The sequence below is a fragment of the Quercus robur genome, chromosome 4 (assembly GCF_932294415.1).
Source record: "Quercus robur chromosome 4, dhQueRobu3.1, whole genome shotgun sequence".
Classification (NCBI taxonomy): domain Eukaryota; kingdom Viridiplantae; phylum Streptophyta; class Magnoliopsida; order Fagales; family Fagaceae; genus Quercus; species Quercus robur.
This window is the reverse complement of record NC_065537.1, coordinates 66,935,706-66,963,167: the sequence shown is the minus strand read 5'-3', so window position 1 is coordinate 66,963,167 and position 27,462 is coordinate 66,935,706. Positions and strand designations below refer to the sequence as shown.

Here is a 27,462-nt window from a genome sequence, read left to right as displayed (position 1 = left end):
TGTGCCATTATTGTGGACTTCAAGGGCACACTCGACCAAACTGCCAAAAGCTGAGAGCAAAGAACAGTGCAACTCCTCAAAGGTCAGGAGGACCAAGAATTGATAGGAGAACTTGGGCAGGGGATCAACCTAGGGAGCAAAATGGAGATCCCGGAATGATGGACGTGATGAAGATGATTGGTGCATTCACCAACTGCTTGGAAAGCTTCTCACGAAGGTTTGAAAGCCCCAACTCCCGTACCCAATCCTTTAAGGAAATCACCCCAAACGCAAGTGCCGTGTGGGTGAAAAGGGGTACTCATGCATAAGCATTACAACATGTCCATGCATTAATACTTCCTATGCTTTGTGACTATGTTTGTTCGGTATGCTTGTTGCTTTTGATTTTGTTTGTTTGTTTGTGAATTTTTCTTAATTGTGTTTTATCAATCTTTTTGTTTCTTGAGTCAAAAATCCAAAAATTACATAAAGAATTTGAAAATCAAAACGCTTGATTGACTTTGTTGAGTTTTGTCTTAAAACTCGTTTTGCCTTGTACCTTTGTGCTAATGGCTTTGTGCATTGTCGAGCATTGCTTGTTTTCATGCACTCATATCACTATGGGAAAAATCTTGAAATCTATGTGATGGTTGTAAATAGATCTTCAAACTTGTCATGAATGATTAGTGAATGGTTATGTTGATCTTGAAACATGCATAGACTTGTGTCTATATCTCTTCCCATTTTTTATTTTTTTGCTAAAAAGAGCTCACTAAATGTAAATCTCCAAATGAAAAGAGATATTGAGCTGCAAAAGCCTGTCGCACATTCTAGTATTTGACTAGGAAAAAGGGTAAGCGACCTTATATCAAAAGTGAAATTTCTTTCAAAAAGGCCAAAGGCCTGTTCTTCAAAGAAAAATGTTGTCTATACCTCTCACAATGAGAGATGATTGCCTCAAAAGATCAAAGGTTATGGCTGAAAGTGGAGTCAAATGAAAGGCTCCAAGTTATGTTATCAAGTTGTGTGGGAAGTCATATATTCATATTTCTATAATTGAGATTGGTCACATGATCTAGTGCTAATTGTGTATGCCTTGGTTGAATTGATCATTGAAGCTTCACATTAGACAAAGGACTATTTCATTATTGATATCCACACACAACACACAAGTTTATGTTTGATAAATGCCATATTCATTTGTGTGATTGTACTTGATAAAATGTGTTTTCACATGCTCAATCTTTGTTAATTCAAGCACAAAAAGATTTTTGAGTGTTTTAGGTGTTTTTGGAAAGTATTTTGCTGAAAAATCTGAAAATTTCAAAAATACAGTTTTGCCCTGTTTTGGCGGCTCAGTCGCGGGTATGTCAAGTCGCGAGCCTCAGCCGCATCTTCGCTGGTCAGCTTTGGCGACTTGTTCGCGAGTGGAAGGTCCAGTCGCGAGATTCACTCAGAGATTTTCGCGGCTCAGCTCGCGACTCACTCGCGGGTAGACCTTCCAGTCGCGAAAAACACTTAGAAAAATTTTTCAAAATTTTCCTCTTGTGTGCTTTGGCGGCTTGAGCTGGCGACTGTGTGGCGACTTGAACCAGTCGCGAAAATCGCGTGTTTTGCAGAAACAGGAGCAGTTTTTAAACTTTTTCAGTTTTTCCCTCGAATTTTTGTGACTGTTCATCTTCTCTCTAAACACTCTCCCTCCCAAACACTCCGTGCTCCCTTTTCCAATCTCTTGTGTTGCATTCTTCCAGCCCAAAATCGTCGAGTTCCAGGTATGGGTTTTCTGTTTTTCACTCTTTTCTACTTGATTTTGTGCTTTTACCCTTGATTTTTCGCATTTGATTGTGTGTTTGAAATGGGTTTGAGTTTCGGTCTCTGCTTCTTGTTCTTGCTTTGCGTGTGGATGTTGTTGATATAGGTTGTGTTAATGATAGTCTTATTCCTATTGCTCTTGTGCTTAGCTAAGTATTCCTTTCATTTCAATCTGAACTTTGAGCTGTTGATGTTACTCTTGGTTCTGTTTGAGGTTGTGAGTTTTCCTTTGCTAGATTTGCATGTCTTAGATTGTTAATCTGTGGGAAGATTCTGTTAGGCTCAATATATTGTGTGTATGCCATATCATTTTCCATAATTTGCCTCAATGTCATTTATTTGCCTTCAGGATAGCTTCACCATGTTGTTCATGTGTTTCCTATCCTAGGCTTGGTTTATCCATATGTTTGAACTAAATTGCTTGCTGTTTAAGTGTTTGAAGTTCACTTGTTTGATTGATATCTCTCTCTGTTAACTACATGGTACTGACTGGTTATGCACATATATTGTTATATGTTGTTGTGGCCTTTTCTGATTGTTCACAGATGGCTCCTTCACCCCAGAAGAAGAAATCTACAGCTAAAAGGGCTGACAAAAGACTTAAGATGGATCCTAGATTGTTTAGGTCAATTCACCATTTTGAGAGATACAAGGATAACTTCTTAAATGCAGGAATCATTCAAGAGAGATTTGTGGATTTGGAAGATTTAAGGCAAACTTTTATTCCCAGTTGTTTTGAAGGAAGAGGATGGGACAAACTTTTGAGTGATTTCCCTTTGGTGTGTGAACCCCTGATTAGAGAATTTTATTCAAATGCTGTGATAAAGGAGAATGAGTTAAATTGCTGGGTTAGAGGGAAAGAATTCATTTTGGATGCACATGTCATAGATGATGTACTAGGACTTGAGGGTTTGGATGATGAGGAGTTTTTCAATTTCAAGGATAGGAGTGTCTCTATTGAAACAGTTCAACAGAGGATAGGTGGGCAGAGAGAAGGGAAGTGTTTGAATACCACTGCCTTTCCAGTGGACATGAGGGTTCTAACCATAATCATGATGTTTAACCTTTATCCTATTAAGAAATTGACCACAATCAATTGTGCTAGAGCAATTTTTCTGATGGATCTCAAAGAGAAGAACTTCATAGATATAAGTTCCCACATCTTTGACATCATTGTGGATGAGACAAGAACAACATCTAGACCAAAACTGATCTTTCCCAGTCTCCTAATGAGGATATTTCGAAGGAAGGGTGTTCCAATTCCTCAAGACATCAGTCACATGTCCACACCCTCTGCAATCAACAAACTTACCTGCAAAAGGATCAGTGTTAGGCTTCCAGGAGAAGAAGATGAAGGTGATGAAGGAGAGGAAGTCCCAATGGAGACTGATGCAGAGGCAGCAGGGCATGCATCCACCTCAACACCAAGGAGGAGTGGCAAGAGGTCCAGAGCTTCAACTTCTGCAGATGCACCTCCAGATGCTTTCCAGATCATTCTGGAAAGGCTTGATGGGATCAGGGCAGTCCAGACTGAGCATTCTGACAGGATGAGAGCCATGCAAGATCAAATTGATGTCTTGGCTGCTACACTTGACAGCTTCACAACTCAGCATGACAAGTGACCCTTTGGCCATTCCATGTCAAAAAGGGGGAGAAAGTTCATTGATAATTGAAAAGCCTCTTAAGGGGGAGTGATAGGCATAATCAGAGGGGGAGGATATTACCCTAAGGGGGAGTGTCACTATTTAAGGGGGAGTGTCTTTATTTTTGTTTCCTTCTTCTCTTTAAGTTGATATATTATGTTTTGTAAAACTGTTATTCAGGTATTTGTTGGTTTGTACCCATATGCTTTTGTAAGCTTTGAGGGTTTATGTTTTATGCATAGTTTGTAGGCCTTGTGGTTTGTACCATGCTTAAGTGCAGCCTTTATGCTATGTTGAAATCAGTATTTTAAATCTAAATGTTCTGCATTGTGGTTTATGTACTGTCACTCTTGTGCCCTTGTAGGATTGTTCCTAGATGCATATGCCTTGTGTGCTATGCATTGGTTGAGTGTTGTACATACAAGTGTCTTGCCTTGTGCTTGTTAACTTGTATGTCCTTGTGTTCATTCCAAGTGTGAATGAACACTGTGATCACTACTTTGTGGTGTTCACTTGGTTGATCAAGCCATGGTTTGTTCATTAACTCCATCTTATGCTTGATCTTGTATTGCCTGTTTCATATGCATTTATCATTTTCTGCTTACAATGATCATGGTGTATTGTTGTGTTTCAGGAGTTTATGTTCATATGATTCAAGTGCTTCACAGCTTCTAGAATTAGGTGTGAGTGAGTCTTGATCAACTGTTCCCAACTCACATGTTAAGTCTAGAGTCTGTTTTAGGGTTTTGTCACGGAATAGCCAAAGGGGGAGATTGTAAGGTTGAATTTATTCAACCATCTAATTGGCTTTATTCCGTGCCAAATTTGCTTGTAATTCAGCATTTAGTAACCCTGTATTTAGGTGGGATTGTTGTAAGGGTAGTGAGTGAGATAGTGTGAAGATTGCTCAAGAGTGTGCAAGAAAACAGAGTGTCGCGGCTGGGACTCGCGACTGGACTCGCGGCTTCAACCCGCCAGAAGATGCACACGTGCCAAGCATGCTGGAAGATGAACAGTCATGCTAGCTGGAGCACTACAGGACAAAACAGGACAACTGGCCATACGGTTAACTCGCGACTGGAACTCGCGACTCAGTCAAGCCGCGAGCCACCCCTGTTTTGGAAAAACCTGACGTTTCGCATTCCACTCCTCTTCAGTATAAATACCCTTTTAACCCACGATTGAAAGAGAGCTTCCAGAGAGAATTTTGAGAGAGAAACCCTAAAGAAAAACCAGATTGTTTCACCCACAATCTCTACCTTAGAGTCTCATCAAATTCCCTCACTCTCTTCCTCTCCATTGTCAAATCCTTGAGAGGCCTTTATACCAAACCTGGTTCTCACCATTATCATCTCTGTGAGACAGACGTTTGGAGTTCTGGGAAGCAGTTAGGAATGAGCCAATATTCATTGGTTGATGCTACGGTGAAGTAGCGGAATCCGGGAAGCTAGAAAAGAAAAAGGTTCGGCGCAACCTCGTTGGAGCAAGAAGCTTGGAGGGCTTAGGTGCATTGGGTAGATTAGGCTTGGAGGGTCTATTGCTGTCCTTGTATCCCAACTGTATTTTCTAGTGGATTGATTACCGCTTGGAGGGCGGCGGAGAGGTTTTTCGCCGAGGTCTTCGGTTTCCTCTTCGATAACATATCTGGTGTTATCGCTGTGTTTGCATCTTCTTTCCTCTCTATCTCTGCCTTTACATTATCTGCTGTGGTTTATTTTGTTGTGGCTTAGATAGTTGTTTAATCAATTCCATGTTATAGCATATGTTAAGTTTCCGCACACTAGTTGTTTAACATATTGCTGTGTTGATTAAATTGGTTTTTGGGGGTCTAAACGTTCAAAAGTGCTTTTGTACACGTTTTTGAACTTTCAATTGGTATCAGAGCGGGTACACATCTGTTTGGTTTTATTACCATTGTGTGATCCTTGACTCCCTTTCTTTTGAGATGGATAGGTCTCAATCCCTTAATGCACCTCCATATTTTGATGGAAGTAACTATGCATTTTGGAAGGTTCGTTTGAGAGCCTTTTTATGCTCTATTGATGAATCCGTGTGGGATGCTGTTGAGATGGGTTGGACCAAACCTGAAGCAGCCAAATCCACATGGGATAAGGCAGCACTTACTGCATCTAATGCTAACAGTAAAGCACTAAATGCTATTTTCTGTGGTGTGTCTCCAGATGAATTTCACAGGATTTCTCACATTACTATTGCCAAAGATGCATGGGAGATTCTGGAAACAACTTATGAAGGCACGAAGAAGGTGAAAGATACCAAGTTACAAATGCTGACCACTCGGTTTGAGGAGCTCAAGATGAGTGAGGATGAGTCTTTCGACTCTTTCTATGGGAAGTTAAATGAAGTGGTTGTCAGTAAGTTTAACTTGGGAGAGAAGATGGAGGACTCAAAGATTGTCAGGAAGATCCTCCGATCATTACCGGAAAGCTTCCGTGCCAAAGTGACAGCCATTGAAGAGAGCAAGGATCTTGACGACATCAAGGTTCAGGAGCTGGTTGGTTCTCTACAAACCTATGAGATGACTCTGCCAAATCAACGGAAGAGTAAATCCCTTGCTCTAAAGACCACTAATGAGAAGGTGGAAGATCAAGGCACATCGGGAGAAGATATGGTGGACAAGGATGTAGCCTATCTTGTTAAAAATTTCAAGAAGTTTTTGAAATTCAAAAACAATGGAAAATTTGATGATAAGAGAAAATTCTAAAATTCTGGAAGGGAGAAGAGGGATTTCCAAAGGAAAGATGGAAAAGAATCCCAATCCACACAAGGTGTTACTTGTTTTGAATGCAACGGGCATGGACACTTCAAGAGGGAATGTCCTAACTATTTGAAATCAAAAGGCAAGGTGTATGCCACGACCTTGAGTGATTCAGACTCGTCCGACTCAGAATCTGAAGATAGCTGTGATGGAGAAGGGAATTACTCAGCTTTCATGACTATTGCTCATGTTGAGTCTTCGGATGAATTGAATTTGCTTGTTCAAGACCTTGGAGAACATAGTGAGGATGACTCACTAGGAATTGCTGAAGAATCAGAAGCTGAAGAAGAAGAAAGCACAGCTGCTCTTCAAGAAAATTACAACTCACTTTTGGAGAAATCTGGCGAATACACAAGGGTAGCCAAGGCTGCTGTGAGAAAGATGAAGAAGGCTGAGGAGGACTACAAAAGTCTCCTAATCCGTTATAGGGAGGCCAAATGCGAGATTGAAAATCTTAATGGTGAGTTGTCCGAAGCCTACACTAAAGTGAGATTCCTTGAGAATGAGGTTGTTCAAGCAAATGCAAAAATAGAGAGGGTCACCACCAAGAAGCTAGATGATGTTATATCTTCTCAAAAGAGCTTCTTAGACAAATCCGGACTAGGATATAGCGGAGGAAGTAGTTCAACTGGAAATATCACCAAAGAAGTGAAATTTGTCAAAGCCAAAGATCCAGTTGTAGCTGATCCTACTGGAGTAAAGCTCGAGGTGGAGGAGAAGAAGAATGTGGTGGACCAACGGATGCTGAATCATCGTAATCAGTATGTGGGCAGGTCTGAATCTCGTGCCAAGTCACGTCCTCGACCACAAAAAGGTCCTAGAGGAATGTATGTGTGCCATTATTGTGGACTTCAAGGGCACACTCGACCAAACTGCCAAAAGCTGAGAGCAAAGAACAGTGCAACTCCTCAAAGGTCAGGAGGACCAAGAATTGATAGGAGAACTTGGGCAGGGGATCAACCTAGGGAGCAAAATGGAGATCCCGGAATGATGGACGTGATGAAGATGATTGGTGCATTCACCAACTGCTTGGAAAGCTTCTCACGAAGGTTTGAAAGCCCCAACTCCCGTACCCAATCCTTTAAGGAAATCACCCCAAACGCAAGTGCCGTGTGGGTGAAAAGGGGTACTCATGCATAAGCATTACAACATGTCCATGCATTAATACTTCCTATGCTTTGTGACTATGTTTGTTCGGTATGCTTGTTGCTTTTGATTTTGTTTGTTTGTTTGTGAATTTTTCTTAATTGTGTTTTATCAATCTTTTTGTTTCTTGAGTCAAAAATCCAAAAATTACATAAAGAATTTGAAAATCAAAACGCTTGATTGACTTTGTTGAGTTTTGTCTTAAAACTCGTTTTGCCTTGTACCTTTGTGCTAATGGCTTTGTGCATTGTCGAGCATTGCTTGTTTTCATGCACTCATATCACTATGGGAAAAATCTTGAAATCTATGTGATGGTTGTAAATAGATCTTCAAACTTGTCATGAATGATTAGTGAATGGTTATGTTGATCTTGAAACATGCATAGACTTGTGTCTATATCTCTTCCCATTTTTTATTTTTTTGCTAAAAAGAGCTCACTAAATGTAAATCTCCAAATGAAAAGAGATATTGAGCTGCAAAAGCCTGTCGCACATTCTAGTATTTGACTAGGAAAAAGGGTAAGCGACCTTATATCAAAAGTGAAATTTCTTTCAAAAAGGCCAAAGGCCTGTTCTTCAAAGAAAAATGTTGTCTATACCTCTCACAATGAGAGATGATTGCCTCAAAAGATCAAAGGTTATGGCTGAAAGTGGAGTCAAATGAAAGGCTCCAAGTTATGTTATCAAGTTGTGTGGGAAGTCATATATTCATATTTCTATAATTGAGATTGGTCACATGATCTAGTGCTAATTGTGTATGCCTTGGTTGAATTGATCATTGAAGCTTCACATTAGACAAAGGACTATTTCATTATTGATATCCACACACAACACACAAGTTTATGTTTGATAAATGCCATATTCATTTGTGTGATTGTACTTGATAAAATGTGTTTTCACATGCTCAATCTTTGTTAATTCAAGCACAAAAAGATTTTTGAGTGTTTTAGGTGTTTTTGGAAAGTATTTTGCTGAAAAATCTGAAAATTTCAAAAATACAGTTTTGCCCTGTTTTGGCGGCTCAGTCGCGGGTATGTCAAGTCGCGAGCCTCAGCCGCATCTTCGCTGGTCAGCTTTGGCGACTTGTTCGCGAGTGGAAGGTCCAGTCGCGAGATTCACTCAGAGATTTTCGCGGCTCAGCTCGCGACTCACTCGCGGGTAGACCTTCCAGTCGCGAAAAACACTTAGAAAAATTTTTCAAAATTTTCCTCTTGTGTGCTTTGGCGGCTTGAGCTGGCGACTGTGTGGCGACTTGAACCAGTCGCGAAAATCGCGTGTTTTGCAGAAACAGGAGCAGTTTTTAAACTTTTTCAGTTTTTCCCTCGAATTTTTGTGACTGTTCATCTTCTCTCTAAACACTCTCCCTCCCAAACACTCCGTGCTCCCTTTTCCAATCTCTTGTGTTGCATTCTTCCAGCCCAAAATCGTCGAGTTCCAGGTATGGGTTTTCTGTTTTTCACTCTTTTCTACTTGATTTTGTGCTTTTACCCTTGATTTTTCGCATTTGATTGTGTGTTTGAAATGGGTTTGAGTTTCGGTCTCTGCTTCTTGTTCTTGCTTTGCGTGTGGATGTTGTTGATATAGGTTGTGTTAATGATAGTCTTATTCCTATTGCTCTTGTGCTTAGCTAAGTATTCCTTTCATTTCAATCTGAACTTTGAGCTGTTGATGTTACTCTTGGTTCTGTTTGAGGTTGTGAGTTTTCCTTTGCTAGATTTGCATGTCTTAGATTGTTAATCTGTGGGAAGATTCTGTTAGGCTCAATATATTGTGTGTATGCCATATCATTTTCCATAATTTGCCTCAATGTCATTTATTTGCCTTCAGGATAGCTTCACCATGTTGTTCATGTGTTTCCTATCCTAGGCTTGGTTTATCCATATGTTTGAACTAAATTGCTTGCTGTTTAAGTGTTTGAAGTTCACTTGTTTGATTGATATCTCTCTCTGTTAACTACATGGTACTGACTGGTTATGCACATATATTGTTATATGTTGTTGTGGCCTTTTCTGATTGTTCACAGATGGCTCCTTCACCCCAGAAGAAGAAATCTACAGCTAAAAGGGCTGACAAAAGACTTAAGATGGATCCTAGATTGTTTAGGTCAATTCACCATTTTGAGAGATACAAGGATAACTTCTTAAATGCAGGAATCATTCAAGAGAGATTTGTGGATTTGGAAGATTTAAGGCAAACTTTTATTCCCAGTTGTTTTGAAGGAAGAGGATGGGACAAACTTTTGAGTGATTTCCCTTTGGTGTGTGAACCCCTGATTAGAGAATTTTATTCAAATGCTGTGATAAAGGAGAATGAGTTAAATTGCTGGGTTAGAGGGAAAGAATTCATTTTGGATGCACATGTCATAGATGATGTACTAGGACTTGAGGGTTTGGATGATGAGGAGTTTTTCAATTTCAAGGATAGGAGTGTCTCTATTGAAACAGTTCAACAGAGGATAGGTGGGCAGAGAGAAGGGAAGTGTTTGAATACCACTGCCTTTCCAGTGGACATGAGGGTTCTAACCATAATCATGATGTTTAACCTTTATCCTATTAAGAAATTGACCACAATCAATTGTGCTAGAGCAATTTTTCTGATGGATCTCAAAGAGAAGAACTTCATAGATATAAGTTCCCACATCTTTGACATCATTGTGGATGAGACAAGAACAACATCTAGACCAAAACTGATCTTTCCCAGTCTCCTAATGAGGATATTTCGAAGGAAGGGTGTTCCAATTCCTCAAGACATCAGTCACATGTCCACACCCTCTGCAATCAACAAACTTACCTGCAAAAGGATCAGTGTTAGGCTTCCAGGAGAAGAAGATGAAGGTGATGAAGGAGAGGAAGTCCCAATGGAGACTGATGCAGAGGCAGCAGGGCATGCATCCACCTCAACACCAAGGAGGAGTGGCAAGAGGTCCAGAGCTTCAACTTCTGCAGATGCACCTCCAGATGCTTTCCAGATCATTCTGGAAAGGCTTGATGGGATCAGGGCAGTCCAGACTGAGCATTCTGACAGGATGAGAGCCATGCAAGATCAAATTGATGTCTTGGCTGCTACACTTGACAGCTTCACAACTCAGCATGACAAGTGACCCTTTGGCCATTCCATGTCAAAAAGGGGGAGAAAGTTCATTGATAATTGAAAAGCCTCTTAAGGGGGAGTGATAGGCATAATCAGAGGGGGAGGATATTACCCTAAGGGGGAGTGTCACTATTTAAGGGGGAGTGTCTTTATTTTTGTTTCCTTCTTCTCTTTAAGTTGATATATTATGTTTTGTAAAACTGTTATTCAGGTATTTGTTGGTTTGTACCCATATGCTTTTGTAAGCTTTGAGGGTTTATGTTTTATGCATAGTTTGTAGGCCTTGTGGTTTGTACCATGCTTAAGTGCAGCCTTTATGCTATGTTGAAATCAGTATTTTAAATCTAAATGTTCTGCATTGTGGTTTATGTACTGTCACTCTTGTGCCCTTGTAGGATTGTTCCTAGATGCATATGCCTTGTGTGCTATGCATTGGTTGAGTGTTGTACATACAAGTGTCTTGCCTTGTGCTTGTTAACTTGTATGTCCTTGTGTTCATTCCAAGTGTGAATGAACACTGTGATCACTACTTTGTGGTGTTCACTTGGTTGATCAAGCCATGGTTTGTTCATTAACTCCATCTTATGCTTGATCTTGTATTGCCTGTTTCATATGCATTTATCATTTTCTGCTTACAATGATCATGGTGTATTGTTGTGTTTCAGGAGTTTATGTTCATATGATTCAAGTGCTTCACAGCTTCTAGAATTAGGTGTGAGTGAGTCTTGATCAACTGTTCCCAACTCACATGTTAAGTCTAGAGTCTGTTTTAGGGTTTTGTCACGGAATAGCCAAAGGGGGAGATTGTAAGGTTGAATTTATTCAACCATCTAATTGGCTTTATTCCGTGCCAAATTTGCTTGTAATTCAGCATTTAGTAACCCTGTATTTAGGTGGGATTGTTGTAAGGGTAGTGAGTGAGATAGTGTGAAGATTGCTCAAGAGTGTGCAAGAAAACAGAGTGTCGCGGCTGGGACTCGCGACTGGACTCGCGGCTTCAACCCGCCAGAAGATGCACACGTGCCAAGCATGCTGGAAGATGAACAGTCATGCTAGCTGGAGCACTACAGGACAAAACAGGACAACTGGCCATACGGTTAACTCGCGACTGGAACTCGCGACTCAGTCAAGCCGCGAGCCACCCCTGTTTTGGAAAAACCTGACGTTTCGCATTCCACTCCTCTTCAGTATAAATACCCTTTTAACCCACGATTGAAAGAGAGCTTCCAGAGAGAATTTTGAGAGAGAAACCCTAAAGAAAAACCAGATTGTTTCACCCACAATCTCTACCTTAGAGTCTCATCAAATTCCCTCACTCTCTTCCTCTCCATTGTCAAATCCTTGAGAGGCCTTTATACCAAACCTGGTTCTCACCATTATCATCTCTGTGAGACAGACGTTTGGAGTTCTGGGAAGCAGTTAGGAATGAGCCAATATTCATTGGTTGATGCTACGGTGAAGTAGCGGAATCCGGGAAGCTAGAAAAGAAAAAGGTTCGGCGCAACCTCGTTGGAGCAAGAAGCTTGGAGGGCTTAGGTGCATTGGGTAGATTAGGCTTGGAGGGTCTATTGCTGTCCTTGTATCCCAACTGTATTTTCTAGTGGATTGATTACCGCTTGGAGGGCGGCGGAGAGGTTTTTCGCCGAGGTCTTCGGTTTCCTCTTCGATAACATATCTGGTGTTATCGCTGTGTTTGCATCTTCTTTCCTCTCTATCTCTGCCTTTACATTATCTGCTGTGGTTTATTTTGTTGTGGCTTAGATAGTTGTTTAATCAATTCCATGTTATAGCATATGTTAAGTTTCCGCACACTAGTTGTTTAACATATTGCTGTGTTGATTAAATTGGTTTTTGGGGGTCTAAACGTTCAAAAGTGCTTTTGTACACGTTTTTGAACTTTCAGTATATATAGGTATGTACTTGAATAGGTTGTAATAATGATATTTGAATTTAGAGAATATTGTTTCATAAAGTGAAAATTCAAATTTTGAAATTTTCAAAGTGAAATTAGAAATTCAGTATATTCGACTGATCGAATGTTTTGCTCAATCGATCGAAATGATGGAGAAAATAATCCAGAAGTCATTGGATGATTCGGTCGTTGTTCGATCGTTCGAAAAGAACATTTGATCAATGCTCGATTCCTCTCGACCGATCAAAACTCGTAAAACTAAATTTTTTACCAAATTTTCTAGTAGTTTTTCTGAATGTTTGAAATGGTTTCGAGTTTTATGAACAGTTTTATGAAACATTTAACTCTTCGTACATGTCTTTTGATGAAATATAACCCTATGGATATAAATAGAGGCTTATGTTCACTTGGAAATAGTAAGTTAGAGAGAAACACAAGAAATCTTGTAGTCATTCTCTAGAATTGTTATCTGTAAAACCCAACAACTTGGTTGTATCCTAGGGAAAAGTTTGCGATAACCCTTTAGTTTTTCTTTGTATTATACTTATTCTTCTTTTATTACTTTGTGTATTATCCCCAACAATCTTAGACAATATTTACTATGATGGAAGGAACAAGTGATGTTTCAGCACTAAAGATGTTGAATCATGAGTTGGTGAAATTGGATCACTTTGATGAAACCAATTTCTCTCGATGGAAAGATAAGATGAAATTCTTACTTACTGCACTGAAACTTTTCTATGTCATGGACCCGAATTTGATGCCTTTCCCTACTGCAAGTGATGAAGACATTGATGAGATAAAGGCACAAAGAAAGAGACAGGAGGAAGATGAACTGATTTGTAGAGGGCACATTTTCAATACTCTTTCGGATGCTCTCTATGATCTCTACACATCAATGAATTCACCGAAAAAGATTTGAAATGCTTTGGAGGCAAAGTACAAAATTGAGAAAGTAAGTACGAACAAGTTTATTCTTCAAAAGTACTTTGATTATAAACTCCTTGATTCAAAGCATTTTATAATCAAAGTACATGAGTTACAGATATTGGTCAATAAACTCCTTGATTTGTGAATCAATATTCTTGAATCATTCCAAGTGGGAGCAATCCTTGCAAAACTCCCACCAAGTTGGAATAATTTTAGGAAGAAGTTTTTGCATATGACAGAAGATCTCACTTTAGAACAATTCGGACATCATCTCCAAATTGAAGAGGAACCACAATAAAGCAAAGGTTCTTAGAAAGGGTACCATTGAAGTGAAAATGAGTTCCGACAAGATGTTGATCTTAACCAATGTTTTTTATGTCCCTGATATCAAGAAGAATCTTGTATCTGCTAATTTGTTATGTAAAAGTAGTGTAAAAGCTGTACTTGAATCGAACAAGTTAAACTTGTCCAAGAATGGGATATGTGTAGGAAAAGGATATTCTATTGATGGCATATATAAACTAAGTATTATTAATAAAGAAGTTTCTAGTTGTGCTTATATTGTTGATTCTTCGTATTTGTGGCGTGCTAGATTAGGACATTTAAATTTCAAATACTTGAAATTTATGTCAAAGCATGGTATAATTTCATATAAGCATGATAATTAAAAGAAATGTGAGATTTGTATTCAAACAAATATGACAAAGAAATCTTTTCTAAGTCAAATAGAAATTCTATTATGCTTAAATTTGTAAATTCTGATGTATGTGAATGAATGGTGTATTGTAAAATAAAATTATTTTACAAAATTTAAACCTCATGTGCATTTGAATACCGCTTATTTTGACCACTCGAGTTTGGATGCCGCTTAATTTGTAGCTTGTGGAACTGTTCAAAGGGGATGAATTATTTCCCTTAAATTTTGACCAATCCTATAAAAAGACAAAGAAACAAAAGAATCGTAGTTGTCAATAGGAAATTAGTAGGAAGTTTGTACTTAAAATAGGGTGATCTTTATTATAAAAGTCTGTATGTGTATATATATATTGATAAATAGGATATGGAACTGGTCAAAGAGGATGAACAAATGCACGTTTAAGTATTACAATGGGGACAACCAAAGATAGCTATTACATCTCACGTTTAAATATTGCAAACTTGCCACTTGATTCAAATGTTAGCTAGTCACTCATGGCCCCGCCTTGTGGAAACGGGAGGAGGTGGTCGAGGGCAGTAAAGATGACCTTTTACTTGCTCTTTCTCATACCAATATCATCAGCTGGAAATAGAAACGCTAACACCATATTTGGTAAAAAACAAAAACTGGAGGTTCAACAGCATTTGAAGCGCCTTAACAAGCCTGCTCTTAAATCCATCAAGGTTATTAATCACTTCATTTAACATGTTTGTGTTCTATATAGTATTTTCTGCTCCTTTGTCTTAGAAGAGTCATTCACTTTTGTGGGTTATGGTGTCTACATAACTCCCATGTACAATAGCAATGTAATTTTATTACAACACTAAGAAGAATTCAAACTAATATCAATGTGTGTGTGATGAGAAAATGTATCTGATACAGAGCCCGGATGGAGATATAATTGACTGCGTAGATATCAACAAGCAGCCAGCTTTTGATCATCCTTTGTTAAAAAATCACACAATTCAGGTAACTAGTTTAATTAACTAAATTTCATTTGGTATCACGAATAATTTGATACTTATTGTACGTATGGTATGGACCGGGTTTGCATTGGTATCTATGCCAAATGCAATAGATGAGACCAAGTTCTTACCCAGAAGGGTTTTCATTTGATGAAATCAATGACGTCTCTTCAAACTCCGAGCCCGAATTTGCTCAGCCATGGCACTTGAATGGAAGGTGCCCAGAAGGAACTATTCCCATAAGAAGAACTAAAGAAGAAGATTTATTAAGGGCAGGCTCTGTAGCAAATTTTGGAAGGAAAAAATACCATACCATCCCTAATGCTCAGGCATCTCGACCTCCCCATGAGGTACAACTTACTTTTAACCAATATTATTAATAGGTTTGAGCTCATTGGTGTCTACTATAATGAAGGATGCAAATCGACATTCACAACCTTTATTTTTCTGGTTGGGTTTCTAGCATGCAATTCTTAGTGAGAATGGAGTTAAGTTTTATGGATTGACGGCAGACATGAACCTGTGGAACCCCTATGTCCAGGAAGCAAATGAGTTTAGCTTATCTCAATTCTGGTTGTTAAATGGTGCATATGAAACAGATCTTGATACCATTGAAGCCGGCGCGACGGTATATATAATTTCTTCATCATCTTTTCTTTTAGGCGCATGCTAAATAATTATTTTTTTACAAAATTATTTTGTGGAAAACCAGGTTAACGAAAGGCTATATGGAGATAAAAACACTAGACTCTTCCTATATTGGACAGTACGTGTTTTAATATTTGACTTCCCTGCCAGCACTAGCCATGTTTACATATACTACTTCTTTTTTGAAAGCGTCTTTTTTTAAATCATGGCTACAGGATGATGCATATCAAAGCACAGGTTGCTACAATTTGTTGTGCCCTGGCTTTGTTCAAGTTGACAAACAGATTGCAATGGGTGCAATTGTCACCCCTTATTCCAAGTATAATGGTAACCAATATGCACTCAAGTTCTATGTTTGGAAGGTATAGTACAACATTTCAATTTAATTACTTTATTAAATAATTCTAATTTTTGGATAGACATATATGATCATATCATATGTACTTTTTTTTTCCTCAAGAAAAATTCAGAGTAACAAATGTTATTGATATGTTTGAAATTCTTCTAATTTTAGTTAAAACAGTGTATGTTTTAAATTATTTTTTCCTAGTTTATATATTTTTATATACAACTTTTTAAATTTAAAGTTTTTTTTTTTCTATGCGAAATTTCTTTTTACCTAATTTATATTTTAAGACGGTGAATTTAAGCTATTGTTCTACAAAAAAAGATTCATTTGTTTTCTCTTCCATTAGTCTTTATACCTTTATTTATCATTCAAAATATTACAAACTGATTTGCATGACATGTGCAATGAGGTAGGACGTTAATGGAGGGGGAAACTGGTGGATGAATATTAACAACAGAGTCTTTGGATATTGGCCATCTTCCATATTCTCGATCCTATCTAATGGTGCTGCAAGAGTTGATTGGGGAGGAGAGGTCCTAAATTATAATTCAGGAGGGCAGCACACCACAACACAAATGGGCAGTGGCCATTTCGCAGACGAAGGGCCCGGCAAGGCTAGTTTCTTCAAAAATCTCCAAGTCATTGATGGTTTACAAATTCTCAGGGGTCCCCGGAACACTACGACATTCATGACAAAACCTGAATGCTATAATATCATAGATTATGGAGGCCTCTTTTATTTTGGTGGTCCGGGTAGAAACCCCAAATGTCCATGATCATTTAGATTATCGTTTCAAAATAAAGAAGAAAGAGGGAAATATAATAAGAGGGGAATTATTTTCTTCTCCTTTCCATGTCACACCAACTGTACCTACAAGCCATATGTCATATAAAACTCTCTGATTCATTAATATATAAAAAGTTATTCTATGGAGTAGTTAAAATTTCAAATTATGTAATTTAATATAGTGGAAGTTAAGATTGTATAGTATAGTATATATACGCATACTTTCCTCCATTTTCAAACAAAGAGCTCTCATCCTCTTCCCCAATCATTCTACCTTCCTTGGTGTGCTTTGAGAGTGTGTGTCTCTTCCATTATATGTGTTGTATTAGTGTTTGGGAATGTGATTATGTAAAGACCCACCAACTTAAAAAACATGGTATCAATGCTAGTAGATTCGTGGTGAGAACGACATTTTTCCAACTAGATGGCAACATTTTAATTTTCATGGGTTACCATTTTTTTTTTTTTTTATAATTGGAATATCTTAATGAAGGTGTTTCTCAAATCCCAACATGTATGGTAGATAGTGGTAAGTGGTAACATGACCAAAAGAATGTTAAAGAGCATGAGAATGTCCAAAGAAGTTTGGGATGAACTTGCTCATGCAGTCTATTTGACTAATTTTTGTCTCACATAAGGATTGTACGAGGAAAAACCCCACAAGCTTGGAGCTGAAAGAATCCTACAATTTCTCATTTATGTTTGTTTTTGAGCATTGCATATATGCATGAACCGGATCAAGAAAGGTCCAAGCTAGATAACCATAGTGAGAAGTATGTGTTTATAGGTATGATCCAAGCTCTAAGGGTTATATAAGTTGTGAAATTCAAGTACCATAAATCAATTGGGATGTGGAATTTGATGAAGAATGCATATGAATTGGAGCACCCAAAAAGAAGAAAAATATCACTTTTTTTCCATTTATTTAATGAAGATGAGCAGATGAATAAAATTCTAGATGAGCAATTCCACTCCACCTTCTTCACTAGCATCCCTTATTTATGAAAGTTCCTCTTCAAGATCATCACTAGAAGGATTCTAGTGAAAGACTAAGGAAATTGGGAATTTTCAAGAATATCTATGAGTCAATAGAGAATATAGATGATATCACTCTCTTTCTAATAAGTTGTGCAAGATTTTTTTTTTTTTTTTTGAGCAATAAGTTGTGCGAGATTTGATATAGAAAAATACAATATATATATATATAGATATATAGATATATATATATATATATATATTATAAAAGGTTACTAGACGTTTATTTGAACCTTCACTTTTAGTTTTCTAGTTTCAAAATTCATTGTTACTGATGATGCAAAAAATCCTCGGTTGAACTCCTCATCTATATGGATGGACGACGTAACACAGCAGCCATGAGATCCTGCAAAAAAGGATAAGGTTCTCAAAGCATACCAGTGTGGTGTGTGCCAAAGGGCCTTCAACGAGCTAGTCAATAAGATCAAAGCTTAACTATACAAAGGAATTGCTATTTGGCTAGAGAATTGTAATGCATATGTTGTACAACAATTGCGTACCTTTGTTTTGGTTGTTAGTGCCTTTTTATAGGCCTTTGTCCTTCATTATGGGGAAAAATGCTGACCTTAATGGTCTTGCATCTATTAGGAACAAATATCGGGGCATTGTAGGATTTAATGTCATTCTGCCCATTTGTCCGTCTGTTACACTTTTGCTTGTCTCTCAGATGAGTTGTTACCCATGTTATTTATGGGAAGCTCTTTTAATGCTAACTACCCACGTTCATGTGGATGCAAGCGCTCACGACGAGTCTTTCAGGGTTTTCCCCAAAATCCGTGGTGTAAATGCCCTGTAGCGGTCGACCACCCATCGCGGTGACTCTCAATCCTTATATATGCTTTAAGCTCAATTGCTGTGAAATGAGCGTGAAAAGGGCACCTCTAGTTTGTGACTTGAATTCAGTCAGTTTTAACCTATAATTTCCAAAGGTAAGTGAAGTCACCACCAATCATTAGGTTTTTTCTAAGATATGATTAGTCACCTGACTCTATTTGATTTTATTACCATTCCTAAGCTAAGAAAAAAGTTGTTTTTCCTAATCTAATACGGACGAGTAAAAAATCTTGATTCTTAAGTTCGAAAATACAATTACGTACAGGGAAGATGTTAGGCACCCCGCAACGCCTGTCCGGAGACAATCCTTTGTTTTTGTAAACTCTTAATTTTCAGACATTGGCAATTAAACAAGCTATTAGTATTAGCTCTCGAGGCTTCAAAGAATTGGGCTTTGAGGTTTGATTTTGGAAGGGTGTGATCTCAATCAATGTTTTACTAGTAAATTTGGAATTATTGCCAAATTTCCACGACGAAAATCCAGCAAAATCTTTCCTTATTTTTGTGGAGAAAATCTAGTAGCATTTCGCCTCTAGTGCGTTATAGCACACAAAACGCTATCCTCACTAAGCTTTCGCTGTAAGAATGCAGCAACAAAGATGCTCCATTTTCATGGCGAAAATCCGGTAGAGTTTCGTGCTTATGTATACGACGTGCGTCAGCATGTTCGTACAAGGGCAAGCTGAAGCTCAACAAAGCATCAAGCATGTTGATGCATGTCACATATATGGGGAAATCGATGTCACTAGCTAACATGGATCGAGACAAACACACCGTGATGATCATGCACACGATTTAGTATGAATATGTGCCCATAGCAATAGCCTTAAGTGCATACCCACACCGCAAGGTCAAAAGCACCCATGATCACAAGAGGGCTGCTTTCCTAACCATGGGAGTCCATTATACAAAGTGCATGACCACCCACAATCAAACAAACACATATATATACACACACATACATCATGCACAATGCAAGCACACAAAGCAGGGAAACAAACTAGACATTGCCAACGTTCCAAGGGTATGCCTAGCAAGGTACGGGAAATGTAAATCAAACAATGCCATACTCAAGGAATGTGGCCCAAGCAAGGTACAAGAAAGATAAAGCATACATGCCTTCATCCAAAGGGTATGGCCCAACAAGGTATAGGAAAGATAAAATAGACATTGACATACCCTAGGAATGCAACCTAAGCAAGATACAAAGAGAACAACCCTACCCTAGATACATGGTTCTATAGAAAAAGGCTAAGAGAGGGAAAGAGATAACTACATTGAGAGACTAAGCCTCCTAATCTACTGAACATTGCCCGTTTTGGGCTTGCGTCTTCTTGCTTGCTTTCTTGCCCTTCTTAACTTGCATTTTAGAAGTTGCACCCTTACTTTAACAAAGGAAACACAAAGCCAGTAAACAGGCAAAAGAGATAACAAAGAAACAAAGAAAGCACACAAAGGGGGAAACAAGCATGTTATTTATGGGGGGGCTTGGGCCTAGAAAATCAATACCGACCAATTTAACTTAGGCCCAAGATTGGCCTGAGTAGCCAAAACCAGCCCATAAGATGGAAGTGGACCTCGAACTCAGTTGGACTGAGCTAAGCTTGGCAACATGTGTATTGGGACATAGAAATTATCGTTCAGGGGAATCCCAAGCGCTCGGCCTACTGCCAATTGAAGAGGCGGTGGGAAATTGATGATGAATTGATTAAACTAAAGTTGGTTGCTAAGAGTTGTTAGTGCCTTTGGGGAACATGCTATCAAATGCTATTTGGCGTCTGGAACAAGTTTCAAGAGAATACTCAGAAGGCATAATGATTCCTTGGGATTTTGGCGAAAGTGGAGATGCATGAAAACTAGTAAAACAATAATGATTAGTACCCGACTAAGGAGAGACTATATAAGGGAAGGGAAGGAAAACAAGAAGGGTCGGTTGAAAAAACTAGGAAAAAGGGAGAAACACTGTGAAAAGAGTGAAAACACAAAGAGAGGGAATGTGAGCAAAGAGGGATGAAGAAGAACTACTAGTGGCCCCAAAGACCAACAAGCACAAGCCCACGAAGGGCAAGAAGCATGACAAAGCCTAGATCTAGATAGGCAAACATGGATACAAAGCATAGAAGCAAGCAAGCATACACATGCATAAAGGAAATCATCCAAACCCTTTGACATAGGCCTAAGTGTATGGATGTAGGCCTAGACCAAAAGATCTAGATCTACACCCTACCTAAAGGGCCAAAACACAAGAAAAAGGCATAACAAGAGATAAAAATAAAATAAAAAATAAAAAACTTTAGAAGCACATCACATAGCAATCAACATGTAGATCTAGACACATGAACATGGCATGGAGCACACAAAAATATAAATCTAAGTATAAACATGGCAAGGAGCACATAAACAAGTAGATCTAGGCATAAACATGGCAAGGAGCACATAAAAATGTGGATCTAAGCACAAACATAGTATTTAGGCATATCCTAGCCCAAGAAGGCTAGGCGAACATCATCAAAGAAATAAAACATGATAAAAAGCAAGGAGACATGCTAGGAAGTAAGATAAAGCAAGAGATATACTATGGAAAGCAATAAAGCATATTACAAAGTAAGATAAAGCAAAGGGTGTAGATAGTAGCTAAAAAGATACATCTACACCCTTAAAACCTCAAATCCAAGGTTCTAAGACCAAGGAGAGGAAAAAGAGTGCAAAAATACTACCTCTTGATTGTTGAGAAAATAGAGAAATCAAAGGTTTTTTGATGTGTTTAGGAGAGGATTTAGAGAGGAAAAGAGAAAGAATATACTCAAAAAAGTGCTCCAAAATGCCCAAAATCCATTCTTTTTGAAATTTGAGGGTTTGGGGGGTTAAATAGAGGCTTGGCAAACTTCCCAAGGCTCGACGCACCTTTAAGGTGCGCCAGGTCTAGCTAGCGGCCCTTTAGTGGCTGCTAGGTGAAAACTACTGACGTCAGCAATTTTGTCATTTTCCTCCAGCTTTTTAGAATTGACTTCAATCTCATATTTGAGCTTTACCAACCGATTGAGCTGATCTTGGTGTCCCTGGAAAGAACTAGATGTCTAGTTTTCATAACACTAAATAAATTAAAAATCCAATGGTTAGATCAAAAGTTACGGTCTCGGGAAGCAAGCTGACGCACCTAGCACAATTTTCAAGATATTTCAACCTTTTTAATTCCAATTTCGACCCATGAATAGTTGTTGAAAAGGAATTCAATAATCTTTGCAATGACGCTGGTGTCAACCCATTTCAATGGTCGGATTAAAATTAGGGTTTTTGGTACCTTTGAGAGTCAACCTCGAGTCAAAGTTAACAAAAATCTCCTAGTAGCTCGGGTTTTATGTAGAAGCATGAAAAATGCTGTTTTGGGATGATTTTGACCAATTTTGACTTTCAATCAATTTAGTGTTGACCAAGGGCATTTTGGTCATTTTGACCTAAAATGGCACTTTGGGTGCTCCGACGCCTGAACAAGTTATACCACGTCAATCTAGATGTTTCCACGACCTCATAGAGAAAAATTAAAATTTTTTAGAGATTTTGGGATCTGACATGCAAATCGAGGGCAAACAAAATACGGTATCTACAATGGTTATTTTTTAATTTAAAAAATAAAAATAAATAAATAAATAAATAAAACATTTCATTCCCCATATATATATACGTACATCAGCCACAAGTTAATTCATAACAGGTTCAAAGATTATCATATTCAAGTTGACAAATGTTATTCCTTTTACACTTCTAAATTGGAACCCAAGATTTACAATGTCAACGCTATTTCTAGTTACTAGGGGCATTTCAATGCAAAGAAATAATTGAATCAAAGACAAAAATAATGGCCGTAACAGCAAGAAATGGTTTCATTTTTCAATCTATAAAGAATTATGGCAATGCAGATCATAAGACCGAATATCCAAACTTATCAAAAGAGAGAGAAGATAATATTAAAAGAAAGAAAGATTGCACCTTAAAAAGGTTCAAATTTTTTTTTTTTTTTTTTTTGGGAGAAAAAATGGTTCAAATTAATATGTATGCAGATTTATTACTTTTTGGTTTGAGATAAGGCTTCGTATTTAAATTGTGTCTTTTTAATTAAATAAATGTATTATTCCCCATATAGATGTGGCATGTAGGCACAAGTTGGTACATAACAAATACTATTCCTTTTTCACTTATAAATTGGATCCCAAGATTTACTATGTCAACATTGTTGGACTAACCCCAGTATGGAAGATTCCATGTTTGTAAAAGCTCCATTTTTTTCAGTGGATTATAAATGTAAACCAAACTTAATAACATTATACAAAAAATGTTGTGCAGATATAATACATTAAAGCTAACATTATTATTGTCATGGGCTTGGGAACCTATATACAGAGAAGGAGTTTGGTGTTTTAGTCCCGGCAAAAGATCCCCCTGTCTTATTCTTAGCCAAAATTTGGGTGTATGAAGCAAGGATTAAAAATAAAAAATAAAAGAGAGAGAGACTTTTTTTTTTTTTTTGAAATGAATAACAGAGGTGGAGGTTAGCTTTATACAGGAAGAATTCAATTGTTGTTGATGTTGATACTTTCTCAAAAAAATTACATTGATGCTATTGTCAACAAAGGGAAGGAGGAAGCATGGAGGTTGACCAGTTTTTATGGGGAACCTATGACCTACAAGAGGTTTGAGTCGTGGAATTTACTTCACCAACTCATCAACCGAATGTCTCTCCCTTGGTTCTATGTTGGGGATTTCAACGAATTACTCAAAAGTTCTAAAAAATTGAGAGGTAGTACAAGAGGACAATCTCAAATGTAGTTATTTGGAGATGTCATTGATGAATGTGGATTCCTAGATCTAGGTCTCATAGGCCCCCAGTTTACTTGGCAAAAGCACTTTGCAGATGGTCATTCTGTATGGGAAAGATTGGATTGGGCCTTTGCTAATAACGATTGGTTTCTTAGATTCACTAGAACTAGGGAGCATCATCTCAATGCTAACTCTTCTAATCATTGTCCACTTTGGATAATACCAAACGGGTTAGACCATCCTTGTATTTCTAAACCATTTAGATTTGAGATGTGGCTCTCCGGCAGGGCTGTACAAAGACTATGAAACCTGTTTAGTTGTCGCCTGACTGTCTTGATCCTTCTAAGCGAGCTGTCCTGTTGAAGATTGAGAAATGTAGTAAGGAATTGAGTAGGTGGAGTTGAAAAAATTTTGGGGATATTAGACGGGAGGTGGAGATAAAAAGAGATAGCTTGCTGAGGCCGAGAAGGAAGCTCAATGCCCTGGTATTAATTTTCAAGTTCGAGAATTAAAGATTGAACTTACTAACCTTCTGGATAAGGACACGTAGATGCGATTTCAACGTTCCAAATCCTTATGGACTACCCATGGAGATTAAAATTCTATGTATTTCCACAGTCGAGCAACTCAGAGACACCATAAGAATACTATCTCCAAAATCTGTGATTCATCAGGCTAATGGTGCTTGAATTTCGTAGATTTGGCAATAGTTGTCCTAAACTATTATTTAAATCTTTTTTGCTCAGAACCAATCTGACAACCTAAAGAAATAGTCAGCTATATCCATGGTATCATTACTGCAGAAATGAATGACCAACTCTCAACACAATTCTTGGCTTGGGAGGTTCAGAAAGCAATTAATCAAATGGCCCCTCTTAAAGCCCCAGGTCTAGATGGTATGCCCCTTATTTTTTTCCAAAATTACTAGAATTTAATTGGGAATTATATCACTCAGTCTATTCTTCAATTCCTGAACACTGCTTCTCTGCCTCCACATCTTAACCATAATTTTGTTAATTTAATTCTTAAGGTTAAATGCCTTGAATCTGTTTCTGAATGCCAACCCATCAATTTATGTAATGTGTTGTATAAAATCTTTTTGAAGGTTTTAACTAATAGGCTCAAAATAATTATGCCTAAAATCATTACAGAGCACCAGAGTGCTTTCACTAAAAGCAAACTTATCTCTGATAATATTTTAGTTGCCTTTGAATCTTTACATACTATGTAGAACCGCAATGGGAAAGATGACTTTATGGCTGTTAAACTAAACATGAACAAAGCCTATGAGAGTGGATTGGGTATATTTGAAAGCAGTGATGAGGAAGTTGGGATTCTATGGCCAGTGGATCAAATTAATGATGCTTTGTGTTACTACATTCACCTACTCAATTCTTATAAATGGTTAATCTAAGGGTATAACCCATCCCTCTACAGGTATCTGCCAAGGAGACCCTTTCACCCTTTCCTATTTCTCTTGTGTACTAAAGTTCTACATGGACTTATTTCCCAAGCTACTGCAACAGGGGATATTCGAGGTTATTCTTTATGCAGGAATGGCCCACGACTAACTCATCTCCTTTTTGCAAATGACAGGCTTCTTTTTTGTAGAGCCACTAAGTAGGAGTGTCGAAAAATGTGATCAAACCTTGAGTCTATTGGCCAAGACCTTTTAATTTATAAGATCAGCTTATAGATAACGTTACATAGAACTGAAAGGTCTCTAAATTCTTTTATCACTTGTAGAATTTTCACCTTAGGAATTTAAGTGATATATGTATGATTAATGGATGATAGCAATCTACCCAAATTTAAGCATGACTACATAACTCTTGTAACATCATTGCCAATTAAATTTGAATAACTTTGATAAATAAAAATAAAATAAAAGAGGAGGCATGCATGTATAATGTCCGAGCCTAGGACTTTAAGTGGAGCTATCTATTTTAGAGCAACCTCCATCTCATATGAAGGAACTCACTGATTAAGTCTACATTGATCTCTGCTGTCATTTCACAATTTACTCCCTATATAGCTTGGTTGAAATTGCTTAGGTTAGACGCCTCAAAGAATCGTTGGTAAATGGTAATAGTCCAGTAGAAAACCAAAAATGATATCACCTTCTTTCAACCCTAATATAGAATTATGCCATTGGTGTCGAGTAGCTTTACTTTGAAATTTGAAAATACCGTATTGTAGAGAGGGAAAATTCCTGACCTATCACAAGCTGACACATCATACTACCAAGTTCACAAAGTACGGTCAATTACAAAGCGTCACGTACTGCTATTAGGTTTTGCTATCACTATTCAAAAACCAACAGAAATTTGCCAAATGTCATTGAAATAGGGACATAAAATGCATGCAAAAACCAATCACACATTAACACATGTAAGAAATGACATAAGCAACTCAGCACATGTAAGCGATGACACAAGCGGTCCAATCGGGTGTTAACATATGTCACCTTGAAAATCAAAACATTTCGGCCAATCAAAAGATGCCACATGTTTGGAGAAAAAGTCTTAAAGCTCTTCCAATCAGAAGTACAGAAGCTCTGCAGGAATCAAGCCTCAAAGCTTTCAAGAACTTCAACCCCAAAATCGAAGAACATTCGAAGTAGAACCATCCAAACTATCTACCTAGATCTTAAAGTTTGTTGGAATCAATCTCAAAAGCATGCAAACCCCCCCCCCCCCCAACAAACCAGAAATCAGCAAAGCTCTACGAATTCAAGCCTTTAAAGCACCAAAGAACTTCCACCACAAACCTTCGAAGACAAAGAGCGCACAAAGAACACAAAGAACACACGAAGAACAAAGAATTTCTAACAAGCTCATTGCCAAAGATTCATTGTAATTCTATTTCAAGGGTCTTCGATCCATCCTTCAACCAAATTGAAGGATATTTGATGTTTGAGTCAAAATCACATTATCACAATTCCAATCAACAAGTCTTTCAAGGAGATCGAATTAAAGGATCACTCTTTTGTATTTTCAAAGAATTTTACCACATATTCATCAATACAAATTCATATTTGTGAAATTATTTTACTTGTTTGATTTATTTCAAACTAGAAATTTAGTCGTCTACAAATTCTAGCATGCCTAGTGGGACATCTCTACCTTTCATCTCTTTCTCCTTCAAAAGAAAAGAAATTCGACATCATTTTGCTACTAGCTTCAATGGCTTCTAACAAGAATGTTCAAAAACTGGCAATTAATGCTTCCATTGCCGATGATTATGTTGGCCCAGTCACTTGCAATCGATCCAAAGCTCTTCATCGACCTCAACCCTAACCAACCAAAGAAAGCAAGATTCATACTATCATCTCTCTGGACTTTCTTGCAAATAAGAAAGTTGCCGCTAAGGATTCATCTGTCTCAAAAGGTTTAGAGATCAATAATGAATCATCCACAACAAAGACCTTTTTTATCAACTCTTCACCCGTGATGAGAAACTTAAGGAATGAAGTACCTTTGATCCATCCTGTTTCACCAATTTCTCCATCATATCTAGAGGTCATGCCAGTGATGATGACTGACACCTCTACCATGGAAGAAAAGATGATAGAAATGGAACAAAAAGTCGCCTTCCTCACCAAGACACTTGAAGATAAGGACGTCAAAATTGCAACCCTGATGAACAAGCTAGAGGTACAAGATTCGGGTGAATCAAGTCTTGACCCTAAGCAGCAACCTAGCTTTACCTTGAAAGGAGAAAATGCTAGGGTTGAAAAAGGAAAAGGAGTTGAAGATGCTTCTTAACATGGACTTTCCACCTTAATGGTCTCGTTATCTATCCAACAACTGCAAGACATGATAACAAATATCATTCAAGCACAGTATAGGGGTTCTTCCACTACTTCCCTCATATATTCAAAACCATACACAAAGCGCATCGACAACATGAGAATGTCAAATGGGTACCAACCTCCTAAGTTCCTACAATTTGACGGGAAGGGCAATCCAAATGACGTGAACGCATAGTTTAAAAACAAAACAAAACAAACAAAAAGTCCTCACTCCTCTATTGGCTCTCTATA

At 38.0% G+C, this 27,462-nt stretch overlaps 1 protein-coding gene across 1 annotated transcript; it reads left to right on the top strand.

Annotated features, from left to right (window-relative positions):
• Positions 1 to 14,526: 14,526 nt before the first annotated feature.
• Positions 14,527 to 27,184, top strand: LOC126722433 (uncharacterized). Its single transcript, XM_050425585.1, has 7 exons — positions 14,527 to 14,667; positions 14,867 to 14,953; positions 15,063 to 15,299; positions 15,413 to 15,577; positions 15,662 to 15,715; positions 15,813 to 15,959; positions 26,774 to 27,184. Exons 1-7 carry the CDS (start codon positions 14,527 to 14,529, stop codon positions 27,182 to 27,184), a joined length of 1,242 nt encoding a protein of 413 aa, XP_050281542.1.
• The last annotated feature ends 278 nt before the right edge of the window (positions 27,185 to 27,462 follow it).